Source organism: Oncorhynchus keta, chromosome 1 (assembly GCF_023373465.1).
Source record: "Oncorhynchus keta strain PuntledgeMale-10-30-2019 chromosome 1, Oket_V2, whole genome shotgun sequence".
NCBI classification, from domain to species: Eukaryota; Metazoa; Chordata; class Actinopteri; order Salmoniformes; family Salmonidae; genus Oncorhynchus; species Oncorhynchus keta.
In genome coordinates, this window is record NC_068421.1 from 55,355,410 (window position 1) to 55,383,180 (window position 27,771).

Here is a 27,771-nt window from a genome sequence, read left to right on the forward strand (position 1 = left end):
CAATAAGTTGGGTGGTTTGGCCAATTCCTCCAAACAGAGCTGGTGTAACTGAGTCAGGTTTGTTGGCCTCCTTTCTCGCACACGCTTTTTCAGTTCCCCACACACATTTGCTATGGGATTGAGGCCAGGGCTTTGTGATGGCCACTCCAATACCATGACTTTGTTGACCTTAAGCCATTTCGCCACAACTTTGGAAGTATGCTTGGGGTCATTGTACATTTGTAAAAGACCAATTTTGCGACCAAGCTTTAACTTCCTGACTGATGTCTTGAGATGTTGCTTCAATATATCCACATACTTTTGCTTCCTCATGAAGCCATCTATTTTGTGAAGTGCACCAGTCCCTCCTGCAGCAAAGCACCCCCACAACATGATGTTGCCACCACCGGTTAGGATGGTGATCTTTGGCTTGCAAGCCTCCCCCATTTTCCGCCAAACATAACAATGGTCATTATGGCCAAACAGTTCTATTTTTGTTTCATCAGACCCAGGAAGATTTCTCCATAAGTGCAATCTTTGTCCCCATGTGCAATTGCAAACCATAGTATTTTTATGGTGGGTTTGGAGAAGTGGCTTCTTCCTTGCTAAGAAGCATTTCAGGTTATATTGTGGAGGTCCACAAATTTTTTTCTGAGGTCTTGGCTGATTTCTTTTGATTTTCCCATGATGTCAAGCAAAGAGGCACTGAGATTGAAGGTAGGCCTTGAAATACATCCACAGGTACACCTCCAATTCAGTCAATTTATGTCAATTAGCCTATCGGAAGCTTCAAACGCCATGACTTCATTTTCTGGAACTTTTCCAAGCTGTTTAAAGGCACAGTCAACTTAGTGTATGTAAACTTCTGACTCACTGGAATTGTGATACAGTGAGTTATAAGTGAAATAATCTGTCTGTAAACAATTGTTGGAACAATTACTTGTCATGCACAAAGTAGATGTCCTAACCGACTTGCCAAAACTCTAGTTTGTTAAGAAGTTTGTGGAGTTGTTGAAAAATAAGTTTTAATGACTCCAACCTAAGTTTATGTAAACTTCTGACTTCAACTGTATATTCTGAGCACTTGTTGGCTGCTTTTCCTTCACTCTTCGGTCCAACTCATCCCAAACCATCTCAAACTGGGTTGAGGTCTGGTGATTATGGATGCCAGGTCATCTGATGCAGCAACTCCTTGGTCAAATAGCTCTTACACAGCCTAGATGTGTGTTTTGAGTCATTGTCCTGTTGAAAAACAAATTATAGTCACACTAAGCGCAAACCAGATGGGATGGCGTGTCGCTGAATGCTGTGGTAGCCATGCTGGTTACTTGTGCCTTGAATTCTAAATAAATCACAGACAGAGTCACCAGCAAAGCACCATCACACCTCCTCCATGCTTCACGGTGGGAACCACACATGCAGAGATCATCTGTTCACCTACTCTGTGTCTCACAATGTCACAGCAGTTGGAATCAAAAATCTCAAATTTGGACTCATCAGACCAAAGCACATATTTCCACTGGTCTAATGTCCATTGCTTGTGTTTCTTGGCCCAAGCAAGTCTCTTCTTCTTATTGGTGTCCTTTAGTAGTGGTTTCTTTGCAGAAATTTGACCTTGAAGGCCTGATTCACACAGTCTCCTCTGAACAGTTGATGTTGAGATGTGTCTGTTACTTGAACTCTGTGAAGCATTTACTTGGCCTGCCATCTGAGGTGCAGTTAACTCTAATGGACTTATCCTCTGCAGCAGAGGTAACTCTGGGTTTTCCTTTCCTGTTGCGGTCCTCATGAGAGCTAGTTTCATCATCGCACTTGATAGTTTCTTCAAGTGCAGTCGCAAAAACCAACAAAGTTCTTGAAATTTTCCGAATTCATGTCTTAAAGTAATGATGGACTTTCGTTTCTCTTTGCTTATTTGAGCTGTTCTTGACATAATATGGACTTGGTCTTTTATCAAATAGGGATATCTTCTGTATACAACCCCTACCTTGTCACAAACGCATTAAGAAGGAAAGAAATTACACATGTTAACATTTAACAAGGCACACCTGTTAATTCAAATGTATTCCAGGTTGCTACATGATTCCATATGTGTTAATAGTTTGTCTTCACTATTATTCTACAATGTAGAAAATAGTACAATTAAACACCCTTGAATGAGTAGGTGTCTAAACTTTTGACTGGTACTGTACATAGAGAAGAATCAGTGGAGGCTGCTGTGGAGAGGACGGCTCATAATGCTGGCTGGAACGGAGCGAATGGAATGACGGAAACCATATGGGAACCATGTGTTTGATACCATTCCACTTATTCCGCTCCAACCATTATCACGAGCTCGTCCTCCCCAATTAAGGTGCAACCAACCTCCTGTGATAAGAATACCTCCCATTTTAAAGCGATAGGACAGTGAAATTTGAAATGAACAGTACTTCCAAAAAAGTTCAACAGCTCCAGCTTGGTTAACTTGCCTGGGAACTAACACTACAAAGTATTACTCTTTACTCTTACTCTCTATTACTCTTTACTCCCCTTACTTTTTTCCTGGTAAGGCAGGAGAAGAGTACATTAGTATTCATACATACTGTACTTTGACAGTATTCCATTCACTCAGCTGTTTGGTCATGAACAAGCAAACAGCTGAAATAAGAACCTTAAATTGTGATGGGGAGGAGCTCAACTGTATTGAGGGTAAAACGTACATAAATCAGTGCCATTCAGTGTTAAACGTGTTGGCTGAGAAGTTAGAATGGTGATCATTTGTTCCCTTGGTCCCTTTGTATTGCTTTGCTCTGAAACAGTGACACACGACGGCATGCCATTACTGTTGTACTTCTGTTCTATGTCCGTCTCCTCATCCTCAATGTTGTTCCAAGTCCGATATTTATTCCTAGTATATTTGTCTGTCAAAATGTAAGTACTGTAAAAAGAGATCTTAACGATAGAATCTGTAGTTGTGACATGCATTTTTGGACTAATATATTCCCATCAGAACCACAAATATAAGCTTGTTTTACTCCGATGTTTGTAAACAATGTAAATGTAAACAAACACTGTATAGCCTCAAAACATGGTTCAAACTATAATTTTGATAGCGTGGAGGGTCAGTCCCTTGCATCCATAGCTCAGTCTATGAATTAGAGTGTGGGTACATTTCTCCAGGCCCATTCCTTTTTTTATTTATTTATTTAGTTACATTGTTGTTTCAATTAAGGATTCTAGCTTTCAATACATTTTTCTGGAGCCTAAAAAAAAATCAAGTAATACCTTTCAAAATGTATACATCTATCGCTCCAATATTTGTTTCGAGAATTTGCTTCGTTTTGTTTATCATTTTTAAAGCCCAAAGTTTCTGGAGTACAAGTTGTTCAAAGTGAAAATGCCAATAAATATGAAAACCTGTATGCCTATTAAATGGATCGTTTTTTGTGCCTATTCTTAAATCTGTCTGTGCGCAAATAGTTCATTTCTGTTTTATTGAATCCCGGCCTAATCTTTGATTCAAGCTTTATTCTACATGTCAATTTGAACGCGGGATATTATTTGCAATGCAGCTTTTAAAGGTAGTGTACCTGCGTGTGCAGAGATCATTCACCGTGAACTGCTGCTTGTGTCGCTCCGCGTTAACCGACAACTGCATAGCAGACCTTTTTAATTATTTTTTATTATTAAGCCATGGGTTTACGACGCCCCAAGTCTGTTCACGAAAATAAGACCACGAAGTGAAGATTTTTTTTGCATGGAGGTCAACGATAAAAATGCAATTGCTAATTTGTTACGTGTTGATTTTTTTTGATCGAATAAAGTAGACGATTCGGGATAGTTAGTTTGTTACGAATGCACTGATATAAGTAGACGCATGGTATTTCGGCAACTTTAAAAAAAAGAAGACTTTATATCGCAGTTGTGCATGCTCTTATTGTCTAGAATGGTCCCACCCAGTGGCCATTTTAGCATGTAAATATTGATGGGGCAAACAACAAAAAAAGTGGGACGCAATGTCAGCAAAACCACTACACATACTGACAATTGAGATGTACAAACTATGGCATAGGGGGATGACACGCGGATAAGAGGCCATCCTTAAGAACATGGGCTGTTCTTACAGTGTTCTCCCTGTACACGTCAGAACCGTGGGATAAACACATGGGGCATATAAACAGACAATGAAAGCTCTTACAATCATCGATTATTACATTTATCTAAAACAGTTTATAGGCTATTTGTGCACCACCAAGTTAGAACAGCAGGTGAAATTAAAGAGGTGAGAAATAGACCAAATTATTAGCGTGAGGGACATTGAACGTCGTTTGGGTCTTTGCGTGTCAAAAAAGATACACGTCATATAACACTATTTTCGTGTTTTAAAAGGGCTTTTAATTTAACACGTAAAACACACAATTATATTATAGAATGTTGTGTGTGCTGAATTTGCACGTGCAAGCCAAGCACCACCATTTCTATCAGTAGCACTGTCAAAGCTGTACAAAACAAGTAGTCAGTGTGTTTACAATACTGCATTGGTGAAAATAGACCAACATATTTGCGTGAGGCACATGTGTAGTAAGCTGTTAGTAGCCCAACATACACTTAGTATTACTTAGCTACAGTATACATTTCTCCCTTGCATATTACATCATTTATGCAGCAGCATACATTACATTGTTGGACTCGTAGCAGTCCTTTGTCAAAGTCTGGCATTCTTTGGATTTATGGTGGGAACCACTAACTTTAGTGGTTTTCTATGGTGGGAACCACTAACTTTAGTGGTTTCTTTGCAACGCTTGCAGTTAGCCACTGATTCCTTCCAAACGACTCATTTGATGTCATTCTGTGGCCAATGACATTGAGCCTTTTTGGATGGGCACTTCTAATATAACTCAATGGCAGGACCCAAAGGGATCAAATTTCAAAGCTCTAACCTTAGAATTGGGGATGACGTACTGTCCCATGAGTGACAGAAAACAGAGCCAATCAGGTGCAACGCTCTGTATTTCTGCTGGTTAGCCCCACCACCACAAAGCACTGAGCTAGGCTGAAACACCTGCATTTTGGAGTTGCCTGTGAACTCACTTTTTTTTTAAAACATTGTTCGCAAACTGATATGTGACATGTATTAATGGCAAAATAACAAGCAAAACAGGCCGCTCAAAACGCCCTGAATGACGAGTCGCCACTGGTCCCACCTGATCTCGCCTCCTCCTGCCTGCCTTCCATTTTTGAGGACCTTTCCAATGTTAGAGCGATCACTTCAACTATCTTTTCAATATAATAAATCTTGGTTGGGTCTAGATTTAGGGCTCTAAAGAGCAGGGTTTCCCAAACTCTGTCCTGGGGCACGACCCTGGGGGCAGGTTTTGTTTTTTACCCAAGCACTATACAGCTGTTTCAAATAACCAACCACAGTATGAGTCATAATACCCATAAAATCTAGAGGTCAAACAAGGAAATGTTTCCAATTATTTTTCCCCATCGAGGATTTTAGAAACACTTATACTGAACAAAAATATAAAACGCAACATTCAACAATTAACGATTTTACTGAGTTAGAGTTCATAAGGAAATCAGTCAATTGATTGGCCCCAATCTATGGATTTCACATGACTGTGCATGGGCACAGCCGTGGGTGGGCCTGGGGAAGCATAGGCCCACCCACTTGGGAGCAAGGCCCAGTCAATCAGGAGTTTTTCCCCACTAAAGAGCTTTATTAAAGACAGAAATACTTCCGGGGGGCTGGTCTAAGACAATTCCGCAGGTGAAGAAGGCAGATGAGGTCCTGTGCTGGCATGGTTACACATGGTCTGCGGTTGAGAGGCCGGTTGGACATACTGCCAAATTTTCAAAAAAGACGTTAGAGGCAGTTTATGGTAGAGAAATGAACATTCAATTCTCTGGCTACAGCTGTGGTGGACATTCCTCTCAACTTGAGACATCTGTGGCCTTTTATTGTCCCCAACACAAGGTGCACCTGTGCAATGATCACGCTTAAGACATCTGTGGCATTGTGTTTTGTGACAAAACGGAACATTTTAGAATGGCCTTGTCCCCAGCACAAGGTGAACCTGTGTAATGATCATGCTGTTATATCAGCTTCTTGATATGCCACATCTGTCAGGTGGATGGATTATCTTGGCAAAGGAGAAACGCTAACAAACGTGTGCAAAATAATTAGGTTGTGCCCAGTCTTTTGGATGCCATTGCTAGAAAAAGAGATTTATGACTTTGAAAGAGGGGTCTCAAAAGGACCATACATTGTTTAAAGGGTGTGTCAGTCACCCGATCAATGCAATAACACTTTTTGGAGCAGCGCCTAAAATAGCATTTTCAACCAAACTATAGAATTACTTGTAGAATCTACCTCAAGGCGCATTGAAGCTGTTCTAGCGGCTTGTGGTGGCCCAAAACCATATTTAGACACTATGTTACCTGTACTTTTGAAAAAAGCTGCACATAAAAGGAACATTGTTCTCCAGAATATGCTAATTCATTTTAAAATAAGTCAAAGGTTTTTCCACAGATAACATTACATGTCTAATGATGTTGACAAGAAGTTGATATTCTGCCATGATTGTTGCTTTTTCCAATAGCTTCAAAATGACCCCAAGTTGGTCATCGATGCATGTCAAATATGTTGGTAGCTTGAGGGTTAAGCTTTCTGGATGAAGGCTTGAAAGATATTTACAAACTGTTCATACAAAACAATGAACCTCAATTTGTTAGCATTGGGTTTATTTATCAATACATAGGGAGTTATTTAACACAGTATTGTACACACTGACAAAATATATTTATATTTTTTAATCTTTCAATTCATGAAATACAGTTCAGCAACTGATGTTTTTGAAAGACCATTCAAGTTAATCAGGGAAGCTGGTACTTATATTGTAACAAAATATTTAAAAACATGACTGTTGGTTTCAGTACAGTAGTTTCTTCTGTGCCCCAGTCCAGGCAGGGGGCTTACCTCCCCGTGGACAAATATGGGTGGTCATTACATTTTAGCCTAGCCCATGACCAAGTACATGTTGACCACAGTTTATGACTTTAAATGTAATTCATATTAAACCTCAAACAAGGACCAGTAACCCCCTGCTACTCATCTTGTACATTTTGCAGACCAAGTTGAAAAGCGATGACATTGCTTTGTCCTGAAAGTCCTCCGTGTATTCCTGCAAAGCAGCAAAGGAGGAGGAAGTGGAAAGTCAATGTACAGGCTTGACATCGGCACAGTGTTTAATTGCATGACCGGCTATACACTTAAGAGTTTTAAGTAGCACTGTATCCGCTCAGAAAAACATTACTCGGTAACCCCATTGTTGATAACCAGTAGATACTCACCCCTGGTTGTACTATAGCCATGTTATCTACATTGTGCACCTAGTTTCAGTCCCGGAACGGTCTTCTTACCCCATTAATAGTCACCCAGGGGACGTGTGTTTTGGCCGGACTGAGAGCTTTGGTCTTCAGGGCGTTCTCATGCATCAGTTTGAAGCCGAGCTCTCCCTTCACACAGGACGTTACACTGTCCCACATCATGGATGGGATGTGCAGCTGTAAGCACTAGAGAACAGAATGCAACCAGAGCCCTTGATGTAAACAAGTGCACAAATGCATTTTGAATGACGAAATATGCAACAGCTAAAACATTAAGTTAAAAACAGTACAATACTCACAGGTTGGGCAGCATCAAGAAAGTTAGCTGCAGATTCCATGCAGTAAATGACTTGGAATGCTGAGTACCGACCCACTGAATGTAGAAAACATGCCTAAGCGGAAGGTATTAAATCATGAATGAACAATATTTCAGGTTACAAGCAGTTTGCCATTTGATTGGCAGGCGCACCTCAATCGTGTTACCATGACACTCTGGTTCTCCATGTTGACAGGTGAAGGGAGAATTCCCTGAGGGAAGCTCCCGTGAAAGAACACCAGGAATAAGACTGCAGCATTAACACAACACAAGATTCACTTCTGTGATTACGGTTGATTTCTCTAATGTTCTTATTCACTCAGTAGTCTAACTGAACACGGATCCATCAAAAGGCCTAAACGGAGGTACAACCTGAACTTCACTTTTTAAAATGTGCCCTACTGAACCTGACCCAGTGCTCTCCACTTCGAGAAGAGGCCTACCTGTGCATTGCCGTAGGGCACCAATTTGACGTCCATGATGTCTTGGAGCATGGCCCAGGTGGGAAAGAGCTGCTGGGTGAGGAAGGCCCTGCAGCCTGGACACAGGCTCTCATAGTACAGGGTCACCTCCACTCGGGGTACCGCCAAGTTGGGCCTGGTGGCATTGAGCTCTAGACACTGCTTCTGAACCTAGACAGGATCCATGAACACGTGTGATACATGTTCAGGGAGAGCACGTGTCGTGGAATCATTCTAATCAAAAGGAGAGACTTACATTTCTTCAAAATCAAGTCCACTTTAATATTTAATTACTGCAGTAATGGAGCTTGTCAACTAGCCCCCCCATTGGTGATTCATTGAGAGCCCAACCAGCAGGACTATACCACAGTATTTTATAGCAAAGTCCCTCCTGGATGTTCATGACAAACAGATGTATGGAAATGGGTCACAAGGATAACATTTGTATGAAAGATACTAATAATTGACAGCAAACAGTACATGCTGTAAAAACTGTGTAATGTGTCAATGTGTAGAAACCAGTCTGGCCCCCAGCCCCCCTGGTTCCCCCAGTACAGAAACATTAACTCATGCTATGGAATGCAGTCTTGTTTGGCTTATCACCCAAAGACATGGTAAATCTTCTGTCAGCGTTAAATCTCCCAAAGGCCCATCCTCAGTAGAACACACATAGATTAAAGTGTTTTGAGAACCACCTGTTCTGTTGCATTAAACAACCATTTGATGCAATAACAGTATTATAACATAATCTTGAAATGTATCTTCTCACACACGGCAGGCTTACTGTTTCAATTAGAGAAAATAATGACTTGCCTGGAATTGACCTGATAGTGAATATTGTGGGAACCAAAACAACTTCCAACCCCCAGTTACATGTTGAATGTTTAGAAATCATAGTAAAATGGAGGGCTTTAAAATACTCATGAAGACACATTTAAGGGATAACTTGAACCGAAACAAAACAGCTTGTTGGCGTCACATCTCTCATTGACATTTGGCTTCAGTCACATGCCCTCACGAAATGTAGGACCTCTGGTGCTCAATTTCGAAAGCATGACTCATTCAATCATGGACAAGGAACTCTTTGAACATCAATTTAAACTGAACCCACAATCCTGTGAAACAATGTTTGGGAATATGGGATATACACTGACATTTACATATAATTGCAGGAGAATGTCTTAATGCCTGGTGATATTACACACAAAAAGGACATTTGATTTTTGTAGAAAAGGACACTTTAATCATTCAACTGCGACAGATGAAATACTTCAAGACAGAATCAAGAAAAAAAAAATCTTGAATAGATTTGATAAAACAAACCTAAACTGAGCCCAGCAGTTGTCATTATAATAATGTCTCAGTGCAGTTATTCAAACTTGATGATCATCCTTGATGATCCCTTCACTAGCCGGTTTGGGCTTCGACTTTCCTTGGGATTTCTTGAAAGTAGAGCAGAAGAAGAATGACAAACACAGGTGCAAACGTCATGTTGCTTACAGGTACTGAAGCCAAAGCCTTCCTTGACACTTATCTCAGACAACACGCTGACCAATTTGAAAAGCCAGTGGGTTGGAGCTCCTCCCACCAATGATTACGATCATCCTCAGGATGTGCTAACGAGATGGATTTTTGTGACCACTTGAGAAGCCAAACTCTCTCATTGGACATCCCACAGCAATTACAACAGCCATATCATCTCTTCAACCACTTCTCTTTACTTGGAGACAAATTGGTTGGCAAAACAGGCAGAAGAACAAACGTAAAACTTAGGCCAGAGTAACAGCCTTCTTAATTGATTAATTAATTATCTAATAGATAATTAATAACATACATACAGTCACAACATCAAAGCAGTACCTAAATAAAGCAGTCCATCATCAGTAGTGACTAACTTCACAGAAAATTGCCAAGACAACAGTGAGGAACATCATAGACCACCTGACCACATTTTGACAGTAGATATCACAATTCTCCCAACGTTTACACTCAATTGCATTCTGAGCAAGGGATTGCTTTTCTCAGAAAACTGTCAGTAAAAATGTCAACAAAAAGGTATTTTGACAACTATACTCTTTTTAATAAATGGTTAATTTAGGCCTATACAAAACTACCAGTCTAACAAATACAACATGAAAACATACCATTGTTTATGTGCAGCCAGAAAGTAATGCAATAACAATTTTACAGAGTTGGACTAATGTTGTTTACAGTCCATTTTACAGAGTTGGACTAATGTTGCTTACAGTCAATTTTACAGAGTTGGACAAATGTTGCTTATAGCCCATTTTACAGAGTTGGACAAATGTTGCTTACAGCCCATTTTACAGAGTTGGACTAATGTTGTTTACAGCCCATGTTACAGAGTTGGACTAATGTTGCTTACAGTCAATTTTACAGAGTTGGACTAATGTTGCTTACAGTCCATTTTACAGAGTTGGACTAATGTTGCTTACAGTCCATTTTACAGAGTTGGACTAATGTTGCTTACAGTCCATTTTACAGAGTTGGACTAATGTTGCTTACAGTCCATTTTACAGAGTTGGACAAATGTTGCTTACAGTCCATTTTACAGAGTTGGACAAATGTTGCTTACAGTCCATTTTACAGAGTTGGACTAATGTTGCTTACAGTCCATTTTACAGAGTTGGACTAATATTGCTTACAGTCCATTTTACAGAGTTGGACTAATGTTGCTTACAGTCCATTTTACAGAGTTGGACTAATGTTGCTTACAGCCCATTTTACAGAGTTGGACTAATGTTGTTTACAGCCCATTTTACAGAGTTGGACTAATGTTGCTTACAGTCCATTTTACAGAGTTGGACTAATGTTGTTTACAGCCCATTTTACAGAGTTGGACTAATGTTGTTTACAGTCCATTTTACATTGGACTAATGTTGCTTACAGTCCATTTTACAGAGTTGGACTAATGTTGCTTACAGTCCATTTTACAGAGTTGGACTAATGTTGTTTACAGCCCATTTTACAGAGTTGGACTAATGTTGCTTACAGTCCATTTTACAGAGTTGGACTAATGTTGTTTACAGCCCATTTTACAGAGTTGGACTAATGTTGCTTACAGTCCATTTTACAGAGTTGGACTAATGTTGCTTACAGTCCATTTTACAGAGTTGGACTAATGTTGTTTACAGCCCATTTTACAGAGTTGGACTAATGTTGCTTACAGTCCATTTTACAGAGTTGGACTAATGTTGTTTACAGCCCATTTTACAGAGTTGGACTAATGTTGTTTACAGTCCATTTTACATTGGACTAATGTTGCTTACAGTCCATTTTACAGAGTTGGACTAATGTTGCTTACAGTCCATTTTACAGAGTTGGACTAATGTTGTTTACAGTCCATTTTACAGAGTTGGACTAATGTTGCTTACAGTCCATTTTACAGAGTTGGACTAATGTTGTTTACAGTCCATTTTACAGAGTTGGACTAATGTTGCTTACAGTCAATTTTACAGAGTTTGACTAATGTTGCTTACAGTCCATTTTACAGAGTTGGACTCATGTTGTTTACAGTCCATTTTACAGAGTTGGACTAATGTTGCTTACAGTCCATTTTACAGAGTTGGACTAATGTTGCTTACAGTCAATTTTACAGAGTTTGACTAATGTTGCTTACAGTCCATTTTACAGAGTTGGACTCATGTTGTTTACAGTCCATTTTACAGAGTTGGACTAATGTTGCTTACAGTCCATTTTACAGAGTTGGACTAATGTTGCTTACAGTCCATTTTACAGAGTTGGACTAATGTTGCTTACAGTCCATTTTACAGAGTTGGACTAATGTTGCTTACAGTCCATTTTACAGAGTTGGACTAATGTTGCTTACAGTCCATTTTACAGAGTTGGACTAATGTTGCTTACAGTCCATTTTACAGAGTTGGACTAATGTTGTTTACAGTCCATTTTACAGAGTTGGACTAATGTTGCTTACAGTCCATTTTACAGAGTTGGACTAATGTTGCTTACAGCCCATTTTACAGAGTTGGACTAATGTTGCTTACAGTCCATTTTACAGAGTTGGACTAATGTTGCTTACAGTCCATTTTACAGAGTTGGACTAATGTTGCTTACAGCCCATTTTACAGAGTTGGACTAATGTTGCTTACAGCCCATTTTACAGAGTTGGACTAATGTTGCTTACAGTCCATTTTACAGAGTTGGACTAATGTTGCTTACAGCCCATTTTACAGAGTTGGACTAATGTTGTTACAGCCCATTTTACAGAGTTGGACAAATGTTGCTTACAGCCCATTTTACAGAGTTGGACTAATGTTGCTTACAGCCCATTTTACAGAGTTGGACAAATGTTGCTTACAGCCCATTTTACAGAGTTGGACTAATGTTACAGTCCATTTTACAGAGTTGGACTAAGTTGCCAGTCCATTTTACAGAGTTGGACTAATGTTGTTACAGCCCATTTTACAGAGTTGGACTAATGTTGCTTACAGCCCATTTTACAGAGTTGGACTAATGTTGCTTACAGTCCATTTTACAGAGTTGGACTAATGTTGCTTACAGCCCATTTTACAGAGTTGGACTAATGTTGCTTACAGCCCATTTTACAGAGTTGGACAAATGTTGCTTACAGTCCATTTTACAGAGTTGGACTAATGTTGCTTACAGCCCATTTTACAGAGTTGGACTAATGTTGCTTACAGCCCATTTTACAGAGTTGGACTAATGTTTTACAGTCCATTTTACAGAGTTGGACTAATGTTGCTTACAGTCCATTTTACAGAGTTGGACTAATGTTGCTTACAGTCCATTTTACAGAGTTGGACTAATGTTGCTTACAGTCCATTTTACAGAGTTGGACTAATGTTGCTTACAGTCCATTTTACAGAGTTGGACTAATGTTGTTTACAGTCCATTTTACAGAGTTGGACTAATGTTGCTTACAGTCCATTTTACAGAGTTGGACTAATGTTGCTTACAGTCCATTTTACAGAGTTGGACTAATGTTGCTTACAGTCCATTTTACAGAGTTGGACTAATGTTGCTTACAGTCCATTTTACAGAGTTGGACTAATGTTGTTTACAGTCCATTTTACAGAGTTGGACTAATGTTGCTTACAGTCCATTTTACAGAGTTGGACTAATGTTGCTTACAGCCCATTTTACAGAGTTGGACTAATGTTGCTTACAGTCCATTTTACAGAGTTGGACTAATGTTGCTTACAGTCCATTTTACAGAGTTGGACTAATGTTGCTTACAGCCCATTTTACAGAGTTGGACTAATGTTGCTTACAGCCCATTTTACAGAGTTGGACTAATGTTGCTTACAGTCCATTTTACAGAGTTGGACTAATGTTGCTTACAGCCCATTTTACAGAGTTGGACTAATGTTGCTTACAGCCCATTTTACAGAGTTGGACAAATGTTGCTTACAGCCCATTTTACAGAGTTGGACTAATGTTGCTTACAGTCCATTTTACAGAGTTGGACTAATGTTGCTTACAGTCCATTTTACAGAGTTGGACTAATGTTGCTTACAGCCCATTTTACAGAGTTGGACTAATGTTGCTTACAGCCCATTTTACAGAGTTGGACTAATGTTGCTTACAGTCCATTTTACAGAGTTGGACTAATGTTGCTTACAGCCCATTTTACAGAGTTGGACTAATGTTGCTTACAGCCCATTTTACAGAGTTGGACAAATGTTGCTTACAGTCCATTTTACAGAGTTGGACTAATGTTGCTTACAGCCCATTTTACAGAGTTGGACTAATGTTGCTTACAGCCCATTTTACAGAGTTGGACTAATGTTGCTTACAGTCCATTTTACAGAGTTGGACTAATGTTGCTTACAGCCCATTTTACAGAGTTGGACTAATGTTGCTTACAGCCCATTTTAAAGTGCATTTTTTTCCATGTTTTTTTTTTCTTCCATGTTTCAAAGTACTTAACTCCAACCTATGTCAAGGTTGTATAAATTACAGTTTCACAAGTGCAAAAGTTAAAAACCCAGCAGTCTTAAAAACATTTGAAAGTCAAGATACAACAAACACTACGACAGAATTTCACTCAAGATAAGCTTTTGAGCAGACAAATAGATCGTTAGAAAACAGTCTTTTTAATCTATTTGCTTATTTAGAGATTGTAAACACATTAAATGTAAAGAAGATCCCAAAAATGCACATGAGCTTCTTCAATTAAATCTGTTCAGGTTATGATGAACGAATAACAAAAACACTGAAACACAGGGTTTAAAACGGCCTTTCATAAAAACCCATTTCAACCAGACCCTTAAAAGTGCCTCTTCAATGATAGCATCCTTGTCTTACAATGAATGAGATGTCCACGATGAGGTGTGTTCCTGACCTATCATAGCCGGTTATTGTAAATAAATAAATGAGCATGTTCAAGTCCAATTGTAATAAAACTCCTGAAACATATTCATGTCTTTGTGGTGCATATACAGTCCCAGATTATAAATATTGGCAAGGCAACCTCCCGACTCAAACCTCAAACATTTACCCACTCACACACTTTCTCTCACAAGCTGAAGAAGCGTTTGGTGTTTTATGCTGCACTGTCATAACAGTCTGTGGGGCAATCAATGGACGATAGTCATAATCTCCAATATGGGCCCAAGCACACAGAAAAGGCCAGGGGAAATATATAACAATTCCTCTGAGCCTGGCTCACGTTGAAAAGACAGTCTACACGTTGGAGAACAATTATAGACTTACACTGCAAGTGCAATTTCAAAATCAACCGGAAACTGTTTTTGGATTGCTCTCTCTATTTACATACACTACTCTCTCACATGCCAAAAAAAAATGCAATCTCACAGTTTTCAAAGATCCTTTGACCTGAAGGGTAGCCAAACTGAGCAGGACTCTGGCTGAAATGCTATGTTCAGTAAATAGTACACAGACCATTCATCTGTCATCTCTCTCCAGAGAGACCTTTTCTCCTAACTACCAGATACACGTAAGAAACAGGTTTACCAGATTAACATGACACACAAAACAAACGATGTTGACAGTTATGAAACGTACATTTTCACCAATCCCAACATGCTGGGCAATAGAATCACTCCTAATAGTGGGCAATAAAATGCACCAATGCAATGTCATCATAATATACAAGACATCGTCCACTTCTAGCACCAATAACCCCGTCACTCCTGCTTCTGGTTAGGTTAAGAACATGATAATAATACCATACAAGATCTCTAAATCAAGTGAGATTCTTGCGTGCAAAAGCTAATGATTTATGACCTTCTGTGTCCCTGCCGTTGGATTTCTACCTCAATACCTCCTCTAGTTTTGTTTAAAGGTCTGATTCATGCACGACAAGTGTGAGGGTTATCAATGTCGATAACGAGGCGTCATCAAGTGGTCTCCGAACTCGCTGCATAGTACTAATCAGTTTGTCAAAGTAGTTTGTTCGAAATCTAACAAGAATATCTTGTGTATGTTAGCATCACAAAACAGATTTGGAAGCTTGTGCCCTGAGAAATAAGTGCATTCATAAAGTGTGTCAGGTATGATCCAATGAAGGAAAATGCGTTTTGAATCATTGAAATAGGCTACTTATACCTTAACGAGAGACTGACAAATACCTCCGTTCATACAGCATACATAACCTAATGTCAACCGCAAGCAACTCATCCCCCCGACGAGATTTACCAATGATCGACTCGAAAAATGTGAACATAAATCAATTTTCAACATGGACAATTCCAACACCACCATCATACACACACTAATGCAGGGGTGGGCAAGTTTCGTCTTCATAGTGTCTTTCCTTTAAATCAGCAACTGATTGAGACCTGGGAAACCAGAAGTGTGCACTCTGAGCAGGCAGTGGCAGTAGTGCCAGGTACAACTCTGAGGGAGTTGCCCATCTGCTCTAAGGCAATCAATAGTGAGGTCCATTTCAGATTTCCAGTTTCACACACAGTGCTGTACAAAACACTTGGCATCTGATTGGGGCCAGGCATCCACACGGACTCTGATTTACAGAGAAATAATGGAAGACAGAGGATTAGAACAGAAGGCACTTTCACCACCATGTGTTCCACCATGTTCTACTGTGAAAGGGCACATAAGCATGAAAGGTTACACAGAGAGCAGATAGAATGCTTTCTTTGTGTGTGTGTGCTACCCAACGCTGTGGATTTTGTGTTTGTAGTAATATGTACTTGAAGTAAAGAAATAAAACATTGACAGTTAATAATTACTGTTCTCCCTCAATTAGCCACAAAATCCCTAGTTTGAAAGCAACTGTTTTTCTGGAAGCTGTGCTGCGCCATTTTCCCCAAAATCCTCCCCCTCCTGTGCAAGCCCCCTAGTAATTTGAGTTCAACCAATGAGCTTCAGCCCCTCGCCATGTCAGTAACAGCTAGCAAGTTGCAAATGAGCGAGACAGAAAGGAATGACGTGGTGCACATAGACGTAGTGCGCAATTTTGGCTTGTGAGCGCTTCTTTCAGAACTGCTGGCTAAAAAGTAGTCAAAAGTACGGGAGAATCCCTTTAAGCATTTTACCACAGTGGACAATGTGAGCAAGGCTTAATGTAAACAGAAAAGCGCTGGCAGGTCTTTTTGTTCTCCATGTCTTGAATATCAAACCCTCTCGCAAAAAGCCCCTCTTTAACTGTAGAAAAAAGTAACAGAAAAATAAAGAAATACATTTCAAAGTCGATTTCAAAAGAATCTACAGCAATTACTTTTTTTTGGTTTCTCCAAAAAACGGTGTAGTGTTGTAGAGATTTAACAAAAAATAGAACATGTGAATGTGCTCTTCCATGTCAAAATCCACTCCGCCCTCCTCTCAAACCCAACGCGCAGAAAGACGGTTGCTTTTTTGTTTTCTTGTATGGTTTGTGGTCTTTATGAGTTCTGTGTGTTTCCTCTGTGTGTTTCCACTGTGTGTTTCCTCTGTGTGTTTCCTCTGTGTGTTTCCTCTGTGTGTTTCCTCTGTGTGTTTCCTCTGTGTGTGCCAGGCCCTGTCCGGGTTATCTTGCGTCTCATCTGGGTTGCTGCTGGGTTAGGACAGGACATGCCAGAGTTACATTCAGCAAGTCATTGTGCTGGACCAGGGAGGTGTGTCTATAGTGAAGCACCAGCTCTCTCAGGGAGCTGTACAGGTCGTAGGGCTCGGCAAAGCCGTAGCCCGTGGAGGTCTTGAATATCACACAGTGCTTGATGTCCCCGTCCACACTGCATGTACAGATATGTGAAGTCAAGAACAGAACCTTTGGTTAGCCGAAACACAGCAGTAAAAGTGATATTTCACCCCAAAACCACAGATTGTCAAATGTTTTTCAAGACCTCAGAAGTGGACTACTATCAAGATCTACACGCCATAAACGTTCCTGCTACAGTGGTTCCTTACGCTGGCCGTGTTTGTGGTAGATGGTGGCAGATTGTGGTAAATTGCCTCGTTCTGTCATTGCGCCACACTATCACAAGGGGGAGGTAGAACGCTGGCTTATGCTTTTGGTTTCTCTCCCTCCCCCCGCAAAAATAATTGCTTTATTTACCACAGTGTTTTCCAGGCCTGAGCTATTTATTAATTTACTTATGAACTGTACTGGTTTATTTAGGCAACTAAATGTATGTTTAGGTTAGGCATATTTTGTAGGCTATTTGGCAGCACAAAGCTTTTTGCAGCACTCATTCGCGGCTTTGGATCAAAATAAATAAATACCAAATACCATTCCCAAATGTTCTGCAATCCCGTAGGTTTGGACGAGCTGAATTAGTTGTGTTACTGCTTGCTGGAACAAAAACCTGCACCCATAACGGCCCTTTGAGGATAAGATTGGCCAACCATGTTTTTAGATGGTCCCGATATTTCCTATGCATTTGAGATTTTCAGCATCTCGGCAGGTGAGGCCGGAAACCATCTGATAAATCTGGCTAAACCCCACCCAACTGTCTAGCCGTATTCCAACCCGAATCATTATGCGTTCACTAAAGCCTTTTGTTCACACGGCAAGCCTTAATGCTCAAATCAGTTTTGTTTTTCAAATCTGTTTTGGAATACTGACTGTCAAACAGCAAGTTACAAGTGACCAAATTGCATTTGTGTGTGTTCAGACAGCAGTCATTTGTTGACATGGCTATGCGAGATGTAATCCTAATGACGGGTATGTGTGCAGTGGTGTAGTTTGATTGGTGGTGGTGCTCGTGCTTCCTATCACTCAGAAATGATGTAGCTAGCTAAGGTGGTGACAACAATGCCTGCCATGGACGTCTCCCAGTTGCTTTGAATGTTCAAAATGATAGTGTAAGAAAACATGTAAAGCCTCAAAGGATAAGATGAACTTTCAAAACAAGTCCTTTTTGGCTAGCCACAGCAGTCAACTAGCTAGCTAGGTATATGTTTAGCTTTCTAGCACATTCACTCATTTGTTTGTAAACAATTAACAAGCTAGTTAGATACCACATGTTATTGTCAAACTGTCAACAGAGTAGCTAGCAAGCAACAATATATGCCAAATAACAGTCTAAAAACCACACAAGGGCAAATAAATTAGATTTGACCGTACAGACACAAGTTGCATGGCCAGGAATCAGATTGGTATCTGATTTTAAACCACCTACGAAGGTGGTTTGAAATGTGGTTTGAAATATTTGTTTCCATGTGCTTTTTGGCTGTTCAGACTGCAAGGGGATAAAAACAGATTGAAATTGGATATGCAATACTGATTGCGGAAAAAAATCAATAGTTACATATCGGATATTATTTTTGATGATATATCGTATCGTTTTGGCAATATCGCAATATTATGTTTGCGCTAGTTTTCTGTACCTGCACCAAAATGCCAGTATTCTTCCTTCATAGCCTGTTCTCCATCTTCTTTTGAAATAGGGACCCAATATGTTTTCAGCACTTTTATTTCCATGACTGAGCTAAACTTGTTTGCTCATGGCTCTCTCTTGCCACTCTGCAGAAGCAATATTTTGTAACATTGTATTGCAATAAAATCACAGTATTGAATCACAATACATATAGAATTGTGAGAATCGCAATACATATCGTATCAGCACCTAACTATCATGTTAATATTGTATCGTAAATTCCCAGCCCTTATATGCAATTTTTTTTTGAGTCACTTCAAACTGCCAGTGTTAACAAGGCTTTGCAGACCCCAGGTCAGGCTAACGGGACTCACACTACAGAGCAGGCGTAGGAGCCCTTCTGGGACTGGCTGTCTCGGATCAGGAAAGTGCCGTCACCCTTTCCCCTCAGCAACTCCTCGGCTTGGCTGCGCGTGATGTCGCCCACGTACCAAGTGCGCTCGTCGAGGTGCGGCAGGTCTTCCTCCTCATCCACCAGAGAATACAGGCTGGGAGGTAGATGGGAGGAACAGCTGACATGGGGAGGAAACCAGTGTCAATACGATACACGATACGACATGATAATACGTGGTAATACATTACAACTGGCTAAAGGCCACGTTGGTTTCACTCACCCTTCCATGTCATTTTTGATCCCCAGCCACTCGTTAATCTTTTTCTGTCTGGTGCCCTTCTGATTGAGCCACCTGGGACGTTAACACAAGCAAACTGTTGGACTGCCATGTTCCTAAATATTGCTGTGTGTGTGTGTGTGTGTGTGTGTGTGTGTGTGTGTGTGTGTGTGTGTGTGTGTGTGTGTGTGTGTGTGTGTGTGTGTGTGTGTGTGTGTGTGTGTGTGTGTGTGTGTGTGTGTGTGTGTGTGTGTGTGGTAGAAGGGTATAACTTACACCAGGTACTGGTCTCTAATCTTTTTCAGCTGCACAAGGTCCGTTTTCAGGCTACTCATCTTCTTATCGATCTCTCGGTTGTCCATCGCATGCTCCTTCAGGTCCTGCCCTAGCTTCCTCTTCCTGTCATGGATCTCAGTCACCCGCGACTTCAGCTTATCCCAATTACTTTGGATTCTGGGAGATGGAGCGGCAACATTGTTAGGTCCCCCACTTTAAAATCATGATCACGACCAGCTTGATAGTCAATCAGAGGGCTCGTTCAAAGCCTGTATCACAACAGGAAATTCCTAGAGCAAGCCATTGTGGATACCTCTCAGTATCTTTGCTGTTTCCCTCCCTGAGGAACTGGTCAATGTTCTCCTTGCTATAGCCTTCTTGGGTCTCGCACTGCTCCTCGAAGATCTTGATGGTCTCGTTGAAGGCCTCGATGGCCGTGCGGTTCATCTGTAACTCCTGATGTACAGGGAAAACAGACGATATTGTGCTCATTTCAAATGCTATGGAGCCCAGACCCAAATGGGACAGTGAAAAACATAAGTGTTGGATATGTACCTGAGAGGTGCGAGTATACTCTTCATACAAGACGTCATATTCCTGGCTCGTCTCCTGGCAGTGTTCGTGGTACACCTTCAGTTGCTCTCCTACTGCTTCCACGCTGTCCCCTTTTACCACCTGATCCTGGAAACAGCAGAGACCACAAGTCACTAACTGACCACAGCACTTGAGATGTTGAGATAAGGTGCATTCAATATGGGCTCAGTGCATTTCAAATAGAGAAGGGCAGCAAGCAAACTGTTCTCACCTAAACAGAATTGTTTGGGGACATTTCAAACAAGCGTAAGTGCTCTTGGGAATGCCATGGGTTATTTTCCTTTGCGCAATGTGCCATAAGAACTGTAGGGCCTTCCAGAAAGCATCGGAGAGCTGTTCGATGGCTACATTCCTTATCTCTTATAACATCTCCGTTTAAAAACCAAGGAGTCCCATTAAGATATGTCCCAGAAGCCAAACCAAGACTGAGTCCCTTCAGAACAGGATACAGAACACTATAATAATAATAATAACAGAATGAGCCTACCTGCGGATATTTGGAGATTGGGTACAGTAGCCGTGAGTCCAGCTTGGGGTTGTACTGGGCCAGCGACTCGTGGTGATAATACAGGATGAGTTCCACCACAGAAGCAAAGGTCAGCGGCTCAGAGAAGCCGTACTTGCCTCCTTGGTGGAAGATCTTGATCAGCTGGTTGTTTCCTCCTTTCCTAGAAAAGTCCCCGAGACGTTGTACAACATTACTGAGGTTCTATGAAAGACTCTGGAAGCTATACAAAGTGGTAAAATGCCATTGCACTTCAAATGAGTGACTAGGCAAGCTCAAACTTGGAGTGTATTTTAGGAGGGACAAAATAGTCACTTTTAGAAAGACTTCATTATTACCTGAGAGTCAATGTATATTCTCCTTGCACCTTGCTTGAGGCATCTCGGACCAAGAAAGTGCCATCTGGTGTGTCTCTCATCTTGTCATTCACCTCATCTCTGGAAAAATGTATACAAATATATAGCATGATTATATAATTAAAGATGGTTGAGTAAGACGAGTGACAAGATTTTCTTCTTGAAACAGAAGATCGTGGTTTCAACTGTAAATAACCAAGTGTGGATATCCATTATTTATACATTTTACCTGGAAATGTCTCCCCAGTACCACTCTGCATCAGCCATCTTGCTGCCATCCCCATTGATGACAGAAGAGGCCATGGCTTTGGTTTTGGAAGGCTTGGAAGTTAGGGCTGTCAAAGGAATCAATAGGTGGTGGTGTTACAAATACAGTGGGACATCCAATCAAAACCTACCCAGGAGGCAAAGATGGGTTTTTAGTGTAATAACCTTATTAAAACCAAGTATAGAGTTTATTTGTTATAATTAATTGGTATTAGGTTTAAAAGATGATTGAATTGCTCCTGAATTGTAATGCCATTAATGCATTTATTTTTTATAAATATTTATTTAATGTACAAGTGAATAGGCTGATTTACTTTTAAGTTTAAGTTTTTATCAATAAGGTAGCTTGTTAAACTGTGACCAATGATAGAGTTGACCTGGTTAACAGGAAGCCTGGGAAAAAGAGACGTTGAAAAAGAGAGGGAGAGACATTGACAGAGAAATGTAGAGATATTATCAGTGTTGGTGAACAAAAACTATTGTAACGACCTACTTCTGATCCCACTTCTGACACCAATGTAATGAAACATCAGGGAGCAGGTCTCGAACACTCGACCTTCAAGCCCGAAGTCCGGCGCGCTATCGACTGTACCGCAAAAGTATCCTCGGACGGCAGGGTCGATTTCAGCGCTTATGAACCCAGGATCATTACACTATGAAAGACGATTAAAAAAATAGAACAAAACCCATCTCTAACGAGTTTTGAAGGGACATACGGATTTGATAAGAGTTATTATTATTTTTGTGAAGAAACACTTGGAGGCTGAAGCTACCGTCGCGTCGTGGAGGTATTTGACAGCTCGAGGTTAGCCTCGGATAGTGCGAGACCTGGAGGGAATTGCTTGTGGAAGATTAACGAGTTCATGTTTCCAGGGGATATCTGTTGCTGCTAAGGAGTACTGTCGGCATTGATAGCTGTGCTTGCTGTGGATCTTGTGAGGACACCTGCTGGGAACTGCTATACTTCAGTGAGGAAATATCAACGAGTAGTGAGTAACTACAACGGTGGGGCGCTTCGGGACTTTATGTATGGTATAATGTTTTTGGAGCACTACGGGTAGGAAGTAATTTTGGACATGGGTTGTGCACGACTCATTGGGGTTTATTCTTTTGATTTATTTTGATGTGGTACATTGAAAATGTGATAATACACATCTTTACCCTTATGTCTGTTGCATTGGTGGAGTCAATTACTGTTTCAGTTTAATTTGATGCATGGGAAAGCACATCCTTATATAACAACAAAACATCTATAATCATTCTATCTGAAGTTAACACTCTGTCATATCCTTAGCGAGTTTTACAATAGGGATTCGTATTGGAGATGTCCTTCTCACCTAATACCCCATGCTGTTCAGATATTCTACGGTAATATGGTGAGAGTCACATTCGAGCCTGGTGAGGCTGAATGAGTGTGCTAAATTGTTGTGAGCTTGTGTGTTTACCTGATGACATCTGGTCCAGCTCCCAGGCCCTCTCCACCAGCAGCCTCTCCAGCACCTGAACCTGATGACCTTCTTCTGACCTGGACACAAATAAATACACTCATACGTAAGTCATTCAGAGGACGGTTGCTGTTTGGGGTTTTAGGCTGGGTTTCTGTACAGGACTTTGAGATATCAGCAAGGGCTACGTAAATAAATTGGATTTGATTTTGATTTGACGGTGGAAAGCTTTGCTATTACAATGAATTAAGGTAGCGAGAGTTGTTCAATGCGATAAGGGGGTGGGGGGGTTCATATTTTACATTAGTACCAGATGGATGGGTGCCATAATAGGACTTCAGTTACTAACATGTGGGACATTGGAAAGGTGCTGAGGGGACGTATACTCTGCTGACTATAGAGAATAGTGTTATGGAACAGACAGGTGTTATGGCTTCAATCTCTTTCTGGCTCCATCTGAGGCCCATTCCTACAGCCAGAACTCTGTAGACTGACAACAGCATGCGCTCAAGAAGATGCTGGCACTGTTAATGCATTCTCTTCCTCTCTGTGTCTGTGGGCTGGCCAGTGTCTCTCTCCCTCTCTCGCTGGCACAACAAAGCCCTCGTGAAAGTGGCAGAGGGACCTGCCGTATATGAAGATGGCAGGTTTTTAATCCCCCTTCAAGATTAGTCTAAATTTGAGTTTAAGTAAAAACAAATATTTTGTCTGAAAGTTTTATGACCAACATAGGTACAGTATTTTTGTTTAAATGTGAAACTGACCCAGTGGTGAGCAGAAGAGGGCTGAAGAGGAATGCGAGGGTGTGGGGGTCCAGGCCGTTGTGGGCCGAGCTCTGGCCGTTGTGGGCCAAGCCCTGGCCCACTCGGTCCAGGTGTCTGAGCAGGTAATGCAGACTCGGCAGGGGCACAGCCGGGGGCTCCAGAGCCTTCAGCAAACGCCTGCCTGTCTCCCAGACAGACAACTCTTGGATACAAGAACCAACAAGGAGATTGAGTGACAATCTTAGTGGCTTGGCTGTGAGACACAATGGTAAGTAAGCAACATTATTTTCTATCCAATGCCAAATTAACATATTTTGCTTTGCATTTCTAAGGGATTCCAAAATATACACAATTCTTTTGACAGTCCTGATAGTGTGCTTCAATGATGGCATTTAAATAGTTTTTCTTAGCTTTGTTGGCCACCAAGTAGAATATGCTCATTGCATCAGTTCTTGACGAGATACATGAAGAAGCATGTGAGTGCTAAAGGTGCTGTTACCTTCTTCCTCTTGCAGGGTAGTCTTCAGGCTGGGATAGATAGACTTTGGGATGACGGGGGATGGCAGGTCCTGCAGGAATCCCATCAGGGTCTCTGAGAGAGCCTGGGTGTCGTACTGGCCCATCTCAGGACCAGAGATCTCTGTAAAAGACCAATTTAGTCGTTAATTCAGACACTGCAGAGTCCGTTTGTGTACATCGCTGGTTCTCCTGTTCTGTGGTAAGGTCTCCAGAGAGTGTTGTTGTGGTGTGGCAAGTGTTACTGGTGCGGCTAAGTGTGCTGTCTGGGAGACAGTGTCCAGACTCGTCCTACGACAGGTGACAGTGTCTGAGTGCCTAAAATAACGTCCTCCTTCTCTTCCACCGCTGCGACAGGCAGGCAGACCAGACTGGCTGGGTGCTGTTTACTGCTCTGTCACGCCTCAGCTAGCAAACAACAGCTGTCTGAAAAGGCCTGCCTGGCTCGGCCGACGTCTCTCTATCTGAGCAGATAGACTGTGGGGAAAGTGTCTGGCATGTGTGAGCACAAGGAGGGGAGAATCTGAGTTGTTCTATCTGTCTGTGTCATGTTAAAGGTATGTGTGGGTGGGTGGGTGGGTGGGGGGGTCTAGCTTACACCTGTTCTGTCTGCACATGCAGCAAGTCCCAGGTCACATGAACTCTAGGAACAGCCTCTCCACGTAAAACAGATCTTACAAAACACACACTGTTCACTTTCTCCAGTCGAAACAAACTGTCATGCAATTATAGATATACACTTATATCAATCGGAACATGAACTTGTAGAGACAATTCTATTGCATTTAATGCAATCGTACTGCCAATTTGACTGAGTTCCTCTGAGGAAATCAGTCAATTGAAATAACTGAATTGGGCCCTAATCTATGGATTTCACATGACAGGGAATACAGATATGCATCTGTTGGTCACAGACACCTTTAAAAAAAAAAAGTTAAGGTCGTGGATCAGAAAACCAGTCAGTATCTGGTTTGACCTCCATTTACCTCATGCAGCGCGACACCTCCTTCACATAGAGTTGATCAGGCTGTTGAATGTGGCCTGTGAAATGTTGTCCCACTCCTCTTCACTGGCTGTGTGAAGTTGCTCAATGCTGTCTGCCATCTTCCCGGTACAGTTGAAACCGGGATTCATCCGTGAAGAGCACACTTCTTCAGCATGCCAGTGGCTATCGAAGGTGAGCATTTGCCCACCGAAGTCGGTTACGACGTTGAACTGTAGTCAGGTCAAGATCCTTGTGAGGACAACGAGCACGCAGATGAGCTTCCCTGAGACGGTTTCTGACCGTGTGTGCAGAAATTCTTCGGCTGTCTCAAGACGAGCCCGCAAATGAAGAAGCCAGATGTGGAGGACCTGGGCTGACATGGTTACACGTGTTCTGTGATTGTGAGGCCGGTTGGACGTATTGCCAAATTCTCTAAAACAATGCTTATGGTAAAGAAATTAACATTCAATTATCTGGAAACAGCTCTGGTGGACATTCATGCAGTCAGCATGCCAATTGCATGCTACCTCAAAACTTGAGACATCTGTGGCCTTTTATTGTCCCTAACACAAGGTGCACATGTGTAATGACCCGAAAAAAGTATTTCATTGGGAGCACCCAAGTACTTCAACGGCAGGAAAATCCCTGGATTGTCTTTAGAGGGGAGAACAGCAGAGCCTGGTTTTTAAACAGGCTGGCCTATTTCTCTACACTAACACAGGCTGTGTTATTGGCCCACTGTCGAAATAGAGCAAAGATAAATAGCGCATGCAGTGGATCCTCCAGGAGTGGGAGACACAAGGGCAGCATGCTAATAACCCTCGAGTTAAGTTGGAATTTAACCTATTTAACCGAACTCAATAGGCAAGGCTATAGTATGAACAGCAGCACAGATCACTGAAGTCACAGGGTTGGGAGTAAATCCCTTTTTATCCCATTGGAATGGATGACTCTATCCGACCATGGTAACAAACTATACCAACTTCTGTAGCTCAGCAAAAGATTAATGTAAGTGGGTCTTACCAACATTCAGGCTCTGTCTCTGACTGCCAGCAGCCAAGGAGCCAGGTGGCCTATTCAGAGTCTCACACTCCGAATCTGCACGAGTTTCTCACACACACACCACACACACAAGTTAACTTACCCTTCTGAAATAGTCTCTTCTCTCCTGGCATGCCTGGATTAGTGGGTCAGTAACACATATATAAACATCCAAAATACATCACCCGGAGCTAAAAACACATGGGCAAGACGCTAACTGGAACACGGCATGTTTCAACGCTAACCTGGCCTTTGACATGCTACCCAGAGGCCAAGGAGCCCCTTTTAGGAGTGCTGAGTCTGGGTCTGACCAGATGGCGGGAGGAAAGGTTGACTGGTATTCAGGAGTAGAGGTGTGAGCGGAAAGGTGAATTCCTATCAAATCCCAAGCGTCTCACCTAGCTGATAAACACTTTCAAAAGTCACTGTTTCTATACCATTGGGATCGATGTCGATCATAAAATCTAAATAAATATATGTATACACATGTCATGTCATACATAAAATATCCCCTACCAAAGCATTGGTTTTACATGTAAGTATGGATAACTGATACATTCGTGCCAAATTGAAAGCACTATGTGGCATATTTTCTGGGCAATGCTGCTATTTATCTTGGCAAATTCCTTGTACTAAAACACCCCAGAATCAAGTGTTCTGATATTACACAGCCATCTTACCTTTTCTCTCAATGGCCTCTACCAACGTCCCCAAAGTGAGTTGACTGCGAACACATTCTCATTTACAGGAACAACCTGGGGGATAGTTACAGGTGAGAGGTGAGGGATGAATGAGCTATTTCTAAGCTGGGATGATTAGGTGTCCATGATGGTATGAGGGATAGATTTGGAATCTAGCCACGACACCAGGGTTAACACCCCTACAATAAGTGTCATGGGATCTTTAGTGAACACAAAGAGTCAGGACACCCATTTAACGTCCCCTCCAAAAGACCGCATCCTACACAGGGCAATGTCCCCAATCACTGCCCTGGGACATTGGAATATTTTTGGGACCAGAGGAAAGGATGCCTCCTACTGGCCCTCCAACACCACTTCCAGCAGCATCTGTTCTCCCATCCAGGACCAACCCTGCTTAGCTTCAGAAGCAAGCCAGCAGTGGGATGCAGGGTGGTATGAATTTGCCTAATCATCCCAGCTTGATGCCAGCAGCATACCACCCTACATACCACTGCTGGCTTGCTTCTGAAGCTAAGCAGGGTTGGTCCTGGTCAGTTCCTGGATGGGAGACCAGAGGCTGCTGGAAGTGGTGTTGGAGGGAAAGTAGGAGTCACTATTTCCTCTGGTCTAAATAAAAATATATCTCGAGTGTCCTGGCTAAATTCCCAATCTGGTCCTCAAACCATCACAGTCACCTAATAATCCCCAGTTTACATTTGGCTCATTAATCCCAACCCTCTAACTATTCCCCAGGTCGTTG

General features: G+C 41.6%; 2 protein-coding genes across 2 annotated transcripts; both read right to left on the reverse strand.

The window, feature by feature from the left end:
- Positions 1-6,843: 6,843 nt before the first annotated feature.
- On the reverse strand, positions 6,844-9,731 carry LOC118396633 (gamma-interferon-inducible lysosomal thiol reductase-like). The gene is made up of 5 exons (XM_052521378.1): positions 9,726-9,731; positions 8,079-8,298; positions 7,834-7,916; positions 7,384-7,536; positions 6,844-7,145 (listed from the first exon to the last, which is right to left on the reverse strand). Exons 1-5 carry the CDS (start codon positions 9,729-9,731, stop codon positions 7,044-7,046), a joined length of 564 nt encoding a protein of 187 aa, XP_052377338.1. The 3' UTR covers positions 6,844-7,043.
- Positions 9,732-14,930: 5,199 nt separating this feature from the next.
- LOC118388251 (phosphatidylinositol 3-kinase regulatory subunit gamma-like) lies at positions 14,931-24,811 on the reverse strand. The gene is made up of 12 exons (XM_035777111.2): positions 24,289-24,811; positions 23,790-23,991; positions 23,026-23,105; positions 21,543-21,648; positions 21,296-21,394; positions 20,940-21,120; positions 20,414-20,539; positions 20,172-20,314; positions 19,859-20,035; positions 19,586-19,657; positions 19,286-19,483; positions 14,931-17,324 (listed from the first exon to the last, which is right to left on the reverse strand). The coding sequence occupies exons 1-12, from the start codon at positions 24,410-24,412 to the stop codon at positions 17,132-17,134; spliced, it is 1,701 nt and encodes a 566-aa protein (XP_035633004.1). The 5' UTR covers positions 24,413-24,811; the 3' UTR covers positions 14,931-17,131.
- Positions 24,812-27,771: the final 2,960 nt, after the last annotated feature.

Bases quoted from the DNA above. Each gene is read 5' to 3' on its own strand.
- LOC118396633 (XM_052521378.1), bottom strand. The intron at 7,917-8,078 runs GTCAGGTTCAGT...TTAATGCTGCAG, and splicing joins CTCGAAGTGGAGAGCACTGG to TCTTATTCCTGGTGTTCTTT. The intron at 7,537-7,833 runs GTAACACGATTG...TCTGTTCTCTAG, and splicing joins TGGAGAACCAGAGTGTCATG to TGCTTACAGCTGCACATCCC.
- LOC118388251 (XM_035777111.2), bottom strand. From the start codon at position 24,412: ATGGGCCAGTACGACACCCAGGCTCTCTCAGAGACCCTGATGGGATTC. The intron at 21,395-21,542 runs GTAAAATGTATA...ACATTTTTCCAG, and splicing joins TACTGGGGAGACATTTCCAG to AGATGAGGTGAATGACAAGA. The intron at 17,325-19,285 runs GTGAGTCCCGTT...CTGTACATGCAG, and splicing joins TCCTACGCCTGCTCTGTAGT to TGTGGACGGGGACATCAAGC.